The sequence below is a fragment of the Borostomias antarcticus genome (assembly GCF_949987555.1).
Source record: "Borostomias antarcticus genome assembly, chromosome: 21".
Taxonomy (NCBI): Eukaryota; Metazoa; Chordata; class Actinopteri; order Stomiiformes; family Stomiidae; genus Borostomias; species Borostomias antarcticus.
In genome coordinates, this window is record NC_140254.1 from 5,874,203 (window position 1) to 5,887,476 (window position 13,274).

Genomic DNA, 13,274 nt, shown 5'->3' on the forward strand with positions numbered 1-13,274 from the left:
CTGGGCCGCTCCGATGGGTCTGCGAGCCGATCGGGAGGTATAAAATTGGATCTGTAAACCCCTCACATTACAAGATAATCTGGTCCGATCATCGGCCCCGACCAACTTTCCAGACCAGATTTCTCCTCCGATTGTCGGGAGGGGTGAATCGGGGATAAATCGGCCCAAAAATCCTGTAGTCTGAGCCCGGCATAAGCCTGGGTTGTGTAAAAACAACATATTGGAACTCAACCAAGTGTCACTGAGGAGGAGCACCCGAGCGTCCAACCGTGTTTAGCTAACGACGATATCCTTGAGCTTGTAATGAGTCATGATGAACGATCCAGCGTGAGTGTTAAACCAGCGTAACGGGAGGACTCTAAATCAGAGACGAGTGATTCCGAGGCGTCGTCTCGCTCCTTGACTGGGCGGCATCGTGGCGGCTGGCTCTCGCTCACCCGGATGTCTTTGGGGTGCTCCCCCTCCGCTATCCGCACCATCCACAGGAACTTGTTGATGTCGTCGCCCGAGTAGCCGATCACGCCGCCGAAGATGATGAGGACGTAATCCACGTCCAGGCTCCGCATGATCTCATACGCCGCGCTCTCATTGGACGACATGGCTTTACCCACCTGGCAGGGGAGGAGGAGGAGAGAGGGAAAGAAAGGGTAGAGAAGAGGAGACAGGGCAGGAGAGGAGAGGAGAAGAGGACAAAGGAGAGGAAAGAGAGGAGAATAATAAGAATAAGATGAAACGAGATATGAACGATATGAACTTTAAGAGCACCTTTCATGACATAAAATGCAGTTCAAAGTGCATTACAAAAGAGACATTAAAAGCAAAACAAATATCATTTGAGACATAGTAAAAGTAAATGCAGCTCAAAGGGCAAAACATAAATATCAATTTAGACATAATAAAAATAGAAGACCATAAAAGAAGTAAGATCAAATATAATGGTATAATAAAATACAATAAAATTTGAAAAAAGATAAATCAATTACGAGCAAGGTCATAAAAGTAAGTTTTGAGCTGCCTCTTAAAACGGTCAACTGAGCATGTTCCAAATCCTCGGTGCGTGTCTACTGAGGGCAGCATCACCGTGCCTCTTGCTGTTTGACGGAGGCCCCCTCAGCAGACCAGGACCAAGCCATCTGAGGGAGCCATTTGGAACACACTCCGACAGGCAGTCTGACAGGTAGGAAGGTGCTAGACCATTCAAAGCTTTAAAAAAGTAAAATAATTTTAAAATATATCCTCAATGTTACAGTGAGCCAGTGCAAAGATGCAAGTATAGAAATAATATACTGTATCTCTTCTCCTGGTTTTAGTTATAATTCTTACTGGTGAAGTTACATTTTTTTGGCAGACCTGTATAAAGTGCATTACAAAAATCTAATTGTGAGAGTATGAAGGCTTGAGTCAGCTTCTTGGCATCCTCTAGGGAGAGGAAGGCTCTGACTCCTGCGATGTTTCTCAGATGATAAAAGGCTCTCTTAGTAACGTTGCAGATATGATTTTCAAAACTAAGGTCAGGAGCAAGGATAACATCCAGGTTTTTCACTTCTGGTTTTACCTGTGGGGCCAGATTTCTGAGTCTACTTATTATTTCATTTCTGTGGGCGTCTGTGCCAATAATAATGACTTCAGTTTTTTCTTGGTTTAGTTTAAGAAAATTGCCATTCATCCACACACAATACCAGAAAGGCGTTTTAGCAGAGGATGTAGAGCATCTTTGCTGTCTGGTGCTACAGAGAGATACAACTGGGCGTCATCCGCATAACAATGAAAATGGATCCCGTGGTCACAGATCATTTCTCCAAATGGGAACATATCGAGCCTTGATGAACGCCATAGAGGAAGCTTTGCTTCTCCGAAACATCGTCACCGAGACTCACAGTCATTCATTTCTGTCTGAGCTGCTGTAGGTATGGAACCAGTTCAGTGTGCTCCATGAGAGACGAATCCAGGTTGAGTCTGTTCAGAAGTATCCCATGATGGATGGTGTCAAACGCAGCACTCATGTCAAGAAGAACAAGGATAGAAACTTTCTTTGTATCTGCACTCATTCAAAGATCGTTTATGACTTTAGAGTTTGAGAGCTGTCTCGGTGCTATGCTTACCTCTGAAATTTCTCATAAATATCTTTGTCATGTAATAATGCCTCTAGCTGTTTCAACACTGATCTTTCCAGGATTTTACCTAGAAAGGGCAGGTTGGATATTGGCCTGTAGTTACTTAAAACCGAAGAATACAATGAAGATAGAACAGAGGAGAAAAGAGGACAGAGAAGAAGAGAGGAGAGGACAGAGAGAAGAGAGTAGAGGACAGAGAAGAGAAGAGAGGCCAGAAGAAAAGAGGACAGGGAAGAGAGAAGAAGAGAGGACAGAGAAGAGGGAAGAAGAGAGAACAGAGAAGAGGACAGAGAAGAGAGGACAGAGAAGAGTGGAGAAAAGAGGACAAAGAGAGGAGAAAAGAGGACAGAGAAAAGAGGAGAAGGGACAGAGAAGAGAGGACAGAGGAAAGAAGGGGGAGTGAGAGAAGAGTAAAATAGGGCAGGGTGAGCCGAGGACAGGGGGAAGTGAGTGGGTAAAAAGAGGACAGGTTGAGAAGAAAGAGAGAAGTAGGATAAAGAACAACTTAAAGTTACTCACTAGACGTTAAAAGACTTCAGTGAAAACCATTAAGTGTCTCAGTCATCACAGAGGCTCCCCAAAACACTCGGCCCACAGAGCAGAGGGGCTTAAATAGACAGACCCTGGTCGAAGAGAGCACGCTGCAACGTGTTTGGAGACTGTGGGGGCTTCATAGATCGAACTCCACCTCCCAGCATTCCCCACGGTGACAGATAGTACGAGAACGGGTTCTAAATATTCTGCGAAACCTGTGACAGGACTGTGAGTGGTGGTGGGAGGCTCACCAGCGCTATGTGACTGTTGTTCCAGGTGTTGTTGTCCACCAGCGTGGTTCGGTTGGCCATGCCCGCTATCTGGTAGCCGTAGTCCCACCAGGACATGACCCGCGCATGCTCGTCTGTGTTCTGACGCAGCCAATAGTAGGCCTCCCTGAAGTCATCCAGGATGTTCCTGGTTCTGAGGGTGGGTGGGAAAGAAGGTGGGTCAGGGGGGGTATGGCATTGACATTTCACTGTTTTGTGACATTTCATATTTCAACAGTTGGATAAGTCCATAGCTGTGGTAGTGTGTGTGTGTGTGTGTCTGGGTTCTTGTACGACGCTGATGGGCATGATGCAAGTCCTGGCAATGTCATTATTCTGGAGTTACATTAACGCCATGCTGGGTTGCAGTCAGACAAAGATGTGCTATTCATAAACACTATTCAAGCGTGACTCCTGATCCTGAATATTTCAAAATGTAGGGGAAAAAAGGGGGAAAAAAAACAAAAAAAGAAAGGAAAAAAAACAAAACAGCTATAGTCCTTGAGAAAGACTCCTCATCTCCAATGCTGCATTAACTACAAATAAAGATATGATTGAGGTTTCCCATCAAGAGCTCTGGTGAGTTTTCAGGGCTGCTGTGATGCTACCGTGCTGACTTTGCACAACACTGCTGAGACGTGGACTAAGAAAATGGATTTTTCTATAAAATATGGATGTGCCTGCTGAGCTGAGGCGAGCTTGTGTGTGTGTGTGTGTGTGTGTGTGTGTGTGTGTGTGTGTGTGTGTGTGCGTGCGTGTGCGTGTGTAGGAGTAAGTCTGTGTGCGAGTATGCACGTGCCGTATGTGTATGCATACTGTACATGAGTTTTTGTTTATGTGTGTGTGTGTGTGCGCGAGTTTGTGTGAGTAAATCTGTGCGTGTGTGCATGACATCTCAGGCCTATCTCAAATCTCATGTTCATGAGCAAGATCACTGAAAAACTTGTTTTGTGGCAACTATTAGATCATCTAAATACAAACTCTATTTTTGAAAAATTCCAATCAGGTTTCCGTGCAAATCATAGCACTGAGACAGCCCTGGTCAAAGTTGTAAATAACATCAGAATTCACTTAGATAATGGTAATCTCTCTGTTTTAATGCTTCTTGATCTTTCCGCTGCTTTTGACACGGTCGATCATGATATCCTTATCTCTAGGCTTGAGAAATGAGTTGGTCTTGGAGGCCCGGTTCTAAACTGGTTTAGAAGCTATCTACTCGGTCGTGAGTACTGCGTCTCATTTGATGATTTTTGCTCTACAGGATTTAACAGCACTTGCGGCGTTCCACAGGGCTCCATCCTGGGACCTATCCTTTTTAGCCTTTACATGCTTCCACTAGGAGCCATTATCCGCAAATGCAATATTGATTTTCATTTTTATGCAGATGACACACAAATATATATAGCCGCTACTCCTAAACATCTTCAGCCAGTTGATGACCTCCTAAATTGTCTTTCCACCATCAATTTATGGATGGCCCACCATTTTCTGCAATTAAACCAAGATAAAACCGAGATATTGGTCATAGGAAATGAAACTAAAAGAAAGTCTGTCATTGCCCATCTTGAGTGTAGAGGTCTCAAAGTCACCTCTCAGGCTAGAAATCTGGGTGTCATCCTAGACAGCAACTTAAACTTTGACACACCCATTAGAAATGTCACAGACAAGGCTTTTTACCACTTAAAAAATATTGCTAAAGTTAAACCCCCCCTCTCCCGCAGCGATGCAGAGAAACTAGTACACGCCTTCATAACCAGTCGTCTAGACTACTGCAACTCACTATTCACTGGACTCTCCAGTAAAGCAATAAATAGACTGAGGGTGGTACAAAACGCTGCAGCTAGGGTTCTCACAAACACCCAAAAATATGAGCACATTACCCCTGTCCTGAGATCACTACACTGGCTCCCTATAGATTTTAGAATTCAGTTTAAAGTGTTGTTGTTGGTTTTTAAAGCTTTACGTGGTCTCGCTCCTGTTCACATCAGTGATATTTTAGTATGTTAAGTTCCTGCACGAGCCCTTAGGTCCTCAGATTCACCATTCCTTGTACCAGAACTAAAACCTATGGTGAAGCTGCCTTCTCTTCATATGCCCCCAGATTATGGAACGAGCTTCCACTAGACTTAAAAAACTGTGGCACCGTGGATACATTAAAAAAAAATCTGAAGACCTACCTGTTCAAAAGGGCATTTCCCATTGAACAATAACAATGCAGGTTTTTAATTTTGTTAGCATAATGTCATTCCTATTTTACATTGTTTTCTCATGTCTGAATTTTACGTTTGTATTTGTGTGTTTTCTGTTGTCTATTGTATTTGCATTTTGTATTTATTATGTTGTGTAAAGCACATTGAGAGGCACGTTGTGTCTGAAATGTGCTCTATAAATAAAGATTATTATTATTATGTATGTGTATATGCATACATGAGGTTTTGTGTGTGCGCGCGCTTGTGCGTGAGTAAATCTGTGTGAGTGTGTGAGTAAATCTGTGTGAGTGTGTGAGTAAATCTGTGTGAGTGTGTGAGTAAATCTGTGTGAGTGTGTGTGTGTGCGTTAATCCGCGTCTCACCCGTCGTGGTTGTAGGACGCCAGCACCACGCTGGGGCTGGAGTAGGCGTTGCTGGTGACCCAGGTGCAGTGGACGGCGAACATCATGAGCAGCATCAGCATCAGCATGGTCACGATGCTCTTGATGTTGGGGCCCAGACCCTCCTCGGCCTTCTCCTGCTCCGACACGTGCTTGCGCACCTTCCCGGCCTGCAGGGGGCGACAGACGCAGAGTTTCCAACTGTGGAGGAGGAGGAGTGGGAGTAAAGTACAGCGGCGTGTTGTCTAACTGGGGACTGCGTTTCCGTACTCAGCGACTCTGGCTAACCTCTCTGACTGGACGACCTTCTAAACCGGCCGAATTATTCATGCGCCCGCCGCGCATCCTGACGAGAGTTGGGTGCCCCCCGGGGGCCGATCGTAGGAGAGGGAGGTACGGAGGCGGGCGCGGCGCCCCCTAGATCTGACCCCCTCCCCCTCCCACCACCCCTAACCCTGACCTTGTCATAGAGGTTCCCAGAGTTCCTCTTGTCGTCCTCGTCGCTGCTGTCCTCGGCCGCCGGGCTCTCGCGCTTCATGTCATCGCCCAGGTAGTGCTCAAAGACGCCGGAGAACGCCACGGCGGACAGCATGCACACCACGGGCGTGAGCGTCAGCATCAGGCGCACCATCACGCCGGCGAAGTAGACGGCGCTGATGGCGTACAGAGCCACTGAGGGGGGAGAGGGGGGGGGGGGGGGGGGGGGATGAGATGTTGAGGTGGAAAAGGAGAGGGAAGGAAAGAGTGAAGAGGTGGAGAAAAAGCAGAGGGGAGGGGTGGAAAGAGGCAGACGGTTAGAGAGGCATAGTGTAATTCATCTATGTTAGCCATGGCCCCCAGGGAGACCCGCTGTTCCACCAGGTTTTTTGTTGTTGTCCCTGGCTCTCGCTCCCGGACTGGGGGTGGGGGCGACAGGTGGGCGTCGATTGAAAACATGAATTGGTCGATTAAGTGGCGGGCGCAGGGAGTCCAGCCTCCTGATTGGCTCGCTCTACCTCCGCCGGCTCCCGCGGATCAAGAACTGATCCACGGAACGCATGAGAACTCGGAGGGAGGTTCACTCACGACGCTTAAGCGCCATATGCCACTTAACTGTGGCTCCCCTGGCGATAAGGAAATGGATGTATAAGTTGATTGAACATCCAGAATTGGACGATTCAGCCAACAAAACAGCCACAGAAAAAAGAGACAGTGTCATCAGATACGATAGTCAACCATAAACAAAGTCAAGTGTGTGTTTGTGTGTGTGTGTGCGCGCGCGGTTCCCCCCCTTCCTTACCAAAGACGCGCTCGTCATTGATGTTCTTGATGCAGAACCAGAGGCCTGCTGGGAAGGTGCAGACCAGGATGTGCAGGTCAAAGAAGAAGGAGACCCAGGTGGTGGGCTGGTGCTCCGACACCGACGCAATGATGGGGATGTGGATCTTAGCATAGCTGGAGAGAGGAAGGAGGGAGGGAGGGAGGGAGGGAGGGAGGGAGGGAGGGAGGGAGGGAGGGAGGGAGGGAGGGAGGGAGGGAGGGAGGGAGGGAGAGAGGAGGGAGGGAGGGAGAGAGAGAGAGAGAGAGAGAGAGAGAGAGGAGGGAGAGAGGAGAGGAGGGAGGGAGAGAGGAGGGGAGGGAGGGAAAGAGAGAAGGGAGGGAGGGAGAGAGAGAGAGGCGGAAAAGGCGAGGGAAAAGTGAGTCATACAGTACAGTATACTACTTCAGGAGATCTGAGCAGCAGTCTGGCTGCTAGCAGCAGTACAAGGGAAAAGCAAACTGCTGCTGTCAGCAAACACGCAGCCATCGATCTGTCTCTTAATGGAGTAGTAAAGGGAAAATGCATGTTTAGCCCTGTTTTAAGGTTACTTATGATCATATACAATGGTTCAGATCAAAACGTTGACAAAACTATCACTTCAGTCGAGATCACTTTTGTCAAAATTGACCCATTTATTAGCATGCAACTATAAATACATAGCATATGAATTTTGGCGGCGTGCTCTGTTCGGGGTGGGGGGGCCCCCTGCCTTCCACCGATGTGGAAAGCACGTTAGCAGGGGGAGGCAATCTAGGTGTTCCCCCCCTCTGGGCCGCTTGGCCCAGAGAGCCAGAAGGGGGAACGGCATCTAGCCCCCTGCCTCTATGACGATCAGAGTGGGCCGCGATCGGGAAGACGCTCGGAGGTAACTCGGCCCACTAAGACCGTCAAAGAGAGCTACAGGGGGACTGCTGTACATTATAGTCCCTGGCCTCCACGGGCCGACGCTTTGTGGAGTCCGAAGTAGATACAGCCTAGTGTCTCTGCCTCCATGGTGACCGGAGGGACCGCTGGATGGCCATTCGGAGATGTTTCGGCCCACGGTCACCACAGAGACCAGCTAGTGTCTAGCCTGGCTTCCACTAGCCCACGCATAGTGGAATACCTGAACAATGCAGCCATTCCCCGGACAGAGAGCAACGATGACAACAGAGATGTCATCGACATACGCAGGTGGAGCAGGGGAGGAGGTGGGGCGAGCATGCAAATACACAACCAGCAGTAATGGCAAGCGCGAACAATGACATGTTTTGACAGCTTAAATAAATGCGCTCTAGCGAGCTGAACCAATGCTATGACAGCTGACAGTCAGCTGGTGGGTAGCGTCATTACGGGGTGTGACTGATTAACCTCTGCCGATTACCCCGGCCGTGACGTTCGTGCCTCGCCTGAAGTTACGTCGGAGACTTCATTTTTGAAAAAGTCTGATAATTGCTCTACCACCATTTAGGTCATACAATGGATGTGGGTGGGCACCTTGAAAAATCATTCAAAAACATGTTAAACTCTCGATTTCAAAGACAAGAAGCTCACAAATAAATATACCAATGAGTCAGTCTGTGCAAGGCCAATGAAGACCACTGAACTATGTCATATACGGTGCAGTGGTGAGTACGAGCTTTGCAGCTTGCGACAAACCTCAGGGCACTGTGGTAGAGAGTCTCCAGACAATGGAATTGGGCAGAGGCCTGCATGTATACTGTACCAGATCATCATAATTAAGTAGAGGAAGGAATGTAATCTCAACCTTTTTTTTCTCCTAGCAGCGTATGAGAAGCAGAATTTGTTTCTAAAATAAAAACCTAGCTTGAGCTTCACACTCTTTACAAATTTTTCAATGTGATGTTTAATAGTTAAACAATCATCAATTAAAATACCTACAGTAGGTACTTATACTGTGACACTAGTTCAATCTGACTGTCCTGCAAGGTCACGGCGTTGTGAAGAGGAGCTGCTATCTTCCCGGCATTAGAAAACAGCTTCATGTAGCAAGTAGCATTCAACACAAGCTTAAGATCAAACAACTCTGACTGCAATATCAAAGGCAGACCGCAAAAACTCAAGGGATTGAGCAAGAGTGGTGCCACAGCAGTAAATTAGTGTTGTCGGCATAAACATGAAAGTGTGCATTTGGAACATTGGGACCAGGTTGTTAACATAGATAAACAAAAGTGCAACAGAGTCTTGGGAGGCCTGATGTAACATCTGTGAGCAGCCACTGTTTCGGGATATGGTAGTCACCCGAAGGCTTTTGAAAGATCAATGAACAGAGCAGCACAGGTTTGTTTTGTGATCCAGGGACTCAATTATGTCATTAACAACCTGGCTACCAATGGTGCTATGCTGCTTCCTGGAGCCAGATTGGTACAATGAGAGGAAATTATTAGCACTCAGGAACTCCTTCAGTTGGCAATTTACCAGTCGTTAAAGGACCTTTGATAAAACAGTGAAGTTGGAGATATTTATTTAATGATGTAGCCCCCTCTTAATTATGTACCCCCCCTTTAACAGAGTGAGAACATGGCAGATTTCCATACTTCTGTGGATGACATTTTGAGTGAGAGAGAGAGGATAAAGATGCTCAACGGTTTAGCTATAAAATCAGCAGCAAGTTTAAAAATAGTTCCAGATTATTAGGAGCTGCAGGTTTGTTGGTGAAAGAAGGGCTCTGTGAACAACAGAGAAGGGGGTAAAATAAAAGGGCTGATCATCCAAAATACCATCAGCCGGCATGTCTGGAGGAGCAAGATTTTTAAAGGCGGAGACTGGTTAAACACGGAACCGGAGGCAATAAGTGCTCATTAAAACATTTCTACATCACATATCTTTCAGAGATGGATGTGGTGTCCTTAACAATGCAAGGAGGCAGTTCATTGTGAATATTAGCAGCAGAGATAGATTTATTAGCTTTCCAGAATTTCCTGGGATAACAACATATATAACGACCAATTTATCAACAGATCGTTTCCTTGTCATTATTGTCACAATAAATCTTCAAATTGACATCTATTCATATGGAATGGTTTTTATAATTTAGCCTACACGATTAATCACAAATGCTGTCCAGGCTGCTGTCCTACAGTATGTTGCACCTGAACTCCCTAGCCTAGGCTACTATCTGAACTCCCTAACCTAGTCTACTATCTGAACTCCCTAGCCTAGGCTACTATCTGAACTCCCTAGCCTAGGCTACTATCTGAACTCCCTAACCTAGGCTACTATCTGAACTCCCTAACCTAGTCTACTATCTGAACTCCCTAACCTAGGCTACTATCTGAACTCCCTAGCCTAGGCTACTATCTGAACTCCCTAGTCTACTATCTGAACTCCCTAGCCTACTATCTGAACTCCCTAGTCTACTATCTGAACTCCCTAGGCTACTATCTGAACTCCCAAGCCTAGGCTACTATCTGAACTCCCTAGCCTAGGCTACTATCTGAACTCCCTAGGCTACTATTTGAACTCCCTAGGCTAGGCTACTATCTGAACTCCCTAGGCTAGGCTACTATCTGAACTCCCTAGGCTAGGCTACCATCTGAACTCCCAAGCCTAGGCTACCATCTGAACTCCCTAGCCTAGGCTACTATCTGAACTCCCTAGCCTAGGCTACTATCTGAACTCCCTAGGCTACTATCTGAACTCCCAAGCCTAGGCTACTATCTGAACTCCCTAGGCTAGTCTACTATCTGAACTCCCTAGGCTACTATCTGAACTCCCTAGGCTACTATTTGAACTCCCTAGGCTACTATTTGAACTCCCTAGCCTAGGCTACTATCTGAACTCCCTAGTCTACTATCTGAACTCCCTAGTCTACTATCTGAACTCCCTAGTCTACTATCTGAACTCCCTAGGCTACTATTTGAACTCCCTAGTCTACTATCTGAACTCCCTAGGCTACTATTTGAACTCCCTAGCCTAGGCTACTATCTGAACTCCCTAGTCTACTATCTGAGCTCCCTAGTCTATTATCTGAGCTCCCTAGTCTACTATTTGAACTCCCTAGTCTACTATCTGAGCTCCCTAGTCTACTATCTGAACTCCCTAGCCTAGGCTACTATCTGAACTCCCTAGTCTACTATCTGAACTCCCTAGTCTACTATCTGAACTCCCTAGTCTGCTATCTGAACTCCCTAGTCTGCTATCTGAACTCCCTAGTCTGCTATCTGAACTCCCTAGCCTAGGCTACCATCTGCGGTGGAAAAACTCCAAAAGTGAAGAGAGTGGAGCTGAGTCAATCTGAGGTGGTAAAAGGCAGTGGGAAACTGTGTGTAACAGAAGGTCTGAAAAAGAGGAAGTGAGGAGGCGACAGCGCCAGGCCATTTCTCCGGCTGCGTGGTGTTTGGTTGGAGGGAGCGTGGATGTGAAGGTCGCCGGCGGCAGAGCTTACCCGGTGTCCCAGAGCGAGTAGAAACGCCCACTCCACGGAGCGATGTAACCTAAATGAACAAACACAATCAATACTGAGGCCCGGGGAGAGAGGGAACGGTGCCCGGCCAACACTTTCATTACAGCGATGGAGGAGGAGGTGGTGTGTGTGTGTGTGTGTGTGTGTGTGTGTGTGTGTGTGTGTGTGAGAGAGACCGCACAAGGCGATATGGACCTTGTAGTGGTATAATGATGATGCGTGCTGATGAGGCCCAGCAGGGATGCTGGCTGTGTGTTCAACAGTGAGGTCACACAGGGGCCCTGAAGGTGGTCAGCTAGATAGATGACCTGTACACAGCACAGCTGGCCTGGGTACAGCACCCCTGTCTGGGTCAGGCGAAGCGGGAGGTAACGCAGCTAAGGAACATGGGTGTATAGGCGAATTATTGTTTATATGGGGTGCGTTAAGTAGCGGAGCGCTCAGTCAGCGATCAGTGAACAGAATTCGGTTGCGAGCGGGTTGCTCAGTTACACTCAGACTGATCTGCTCAGAGCTCAAGTGAGCAGTTTTGAACTACGATCAGTCTGAGCCAAACACCACGTCATAAACATCCTCACCTGAGCAAAAATAAACAACAAGGGGCGCGTTTTGGCTTGGGAATCGTTGGGACGCTGCTCGCTGATTGACAACAGGTGAAAAGTTCTTGTCTCCTAGCAACTCAGCGCTCGGTTAGAGCAGACCGTTAAGTGGTTTTAAAAAACGCTCAGCGCTCAAAGTGAGCATTCTAAGAGTGAGCGCTCATCTACTTAACGCACCCATGGTCAACTAGGACTGCCATGTTGGGTACTGTGCGTGTGTGTGTGTGTGTGTGTGTGTGTATGGTCTACCCTGCTCACCTGTGTATGTCAGGTAGATGACGGTGAGGAAGACCAGACCGGCGGCCAGCGACACGCCCAGGAAGAAGAGCGTCTGGAACTCCTGCTTGGTCAGTCTGTCCTTCAGATACTGCAGGAAGGCATAGGCCTGCAGCAGTGCAAACACACCTGGGAACAACACACACGCACGCGCACACACGCACGCGCACGCGCACGCGCACGCACACGCACGCACACACACACACACACGAAAGAGTGAACTTGAGAATTGTAATGAATTATGTGTCTTTCCTTTTTCCTAACAGTAAATTGTTAGGCTAGTTTCTGTAGAGGAAAGAAGCCAGCTGTCGCAGTTTATAAATTCACTGCTCAGACGGTTTTGTCAGCTGTGAAACCAAGAGACTAATACTACACGGGATAGTATTTCAGCTTCTGGATCTATTCAGGGCGAACACGCTCTAATTGTCCCTGCTCTCTCGGGTGAGCTGGGATCATAATTGAACGGGGGGCCCGGTTCCTCTCTCTCTCCCCCGATCCTCACCTGCCTCCCCTCAGCAACGCGGCGCGCGACCCCCTCCGCCCCGCCCCCCTCTGCCGGCCTTCAGACGAGCTCCGCCCCCCCCCCCCCGCCGGCAAGGCCGCCGTCGCCCCGGCGAGTCCCACTCTCCTCTTTCTCCTTCCTGTCCCCTCTATCTCCTCTTCCTGTCCCGCCGCGGCCGCTGCTGGCGGCACGCCAGATATTACCGGCAGCTGCTGCTCGACAGCCAACGCGCCCACGCTTTGAGAGAGAGAGAGAGAGAGAGAGAGAGAGAGAGAGAGAGAGAGAGAGAGAGAGAGAGAGGTGACAGTGTGGCGCTTTGCTTCCTCTCGTCTCAGACTGAAGGTAGTTCAGAGCACTCCTGTTCTATTAGGGCAGTCAGTGCTGCACTAGCGGAACACGGTTGCCCCCCCGCCCTGCCCTCCCCACCTCCCCCCTCTAACCAATTTCTGAGGCGCCTGAGAGGGACCCCGGGGGAGCCCAAGATGCGCTTGACGAGCACTCCAATTTACGCCAACGCCGCCTGAAGGCTGTTAGGAAGCGGATGGGAACGCCGTTGTTAGAGGCGACGCTTAGCTCGCGTTCACTTTGACAACAACTACAACCCGGTGAGGGGTCTGCCGATTTGCCAGACAAGGGGTGGGGGGGAGGGGGTGTGTGTGCTGCCAATCACTTAGGAGGTGGGGTT

At 48.3% G+C, this 13,274-nt stretch overlaps 1 protein-coding gene across 1 annotated transcript in view; it reads right to left on the bottom strand.

Moving 5' to 3' along the window:
- The window catches only part of LOC311323419 (dolichyl-diphosphooligosaccharide--protein glycosyltransferase subunit STT3B), a 70,005-nt gene that overhangs the window by 2,546 nt on the left and 54,185 nt on the right, over positions 1 to 13,274 (bottom strand). The window contains exons 7-13 of the mRNA XM_084455643.1: positions 12,070 to 12,216; positions 11,195 to 11,243; positions 6,787 to 6,941; positions 5,968 to 6,179; positions 5,490 to 5,677; positions 2,900 to 3,071; positions 438 to 611 (exon numbers count right to left, since the gene is read on the bottom strand). Of these exons, the coding sequence (XP_084311769.1) occupies positions 438 to 611; positions 2,900 to 3,071; positions 5,490 to 5,677; positions 5,968 to 6,179; positions 6,787 to 6,941; positions 11,195 to 11,243; positions 12,070 to 12,216 (1,097 nt within the window). The remainder of the gene's footprint in view (positions 1 to 437; positions 612 to 2,899; positions 3,072 to 5,489; positions 5,678 to 5,967; positions 6,180 to 6,786; positions 6,942 to 11,194; positions 11,244 to 12,069; positions 12,217 to 13,274) is intronic.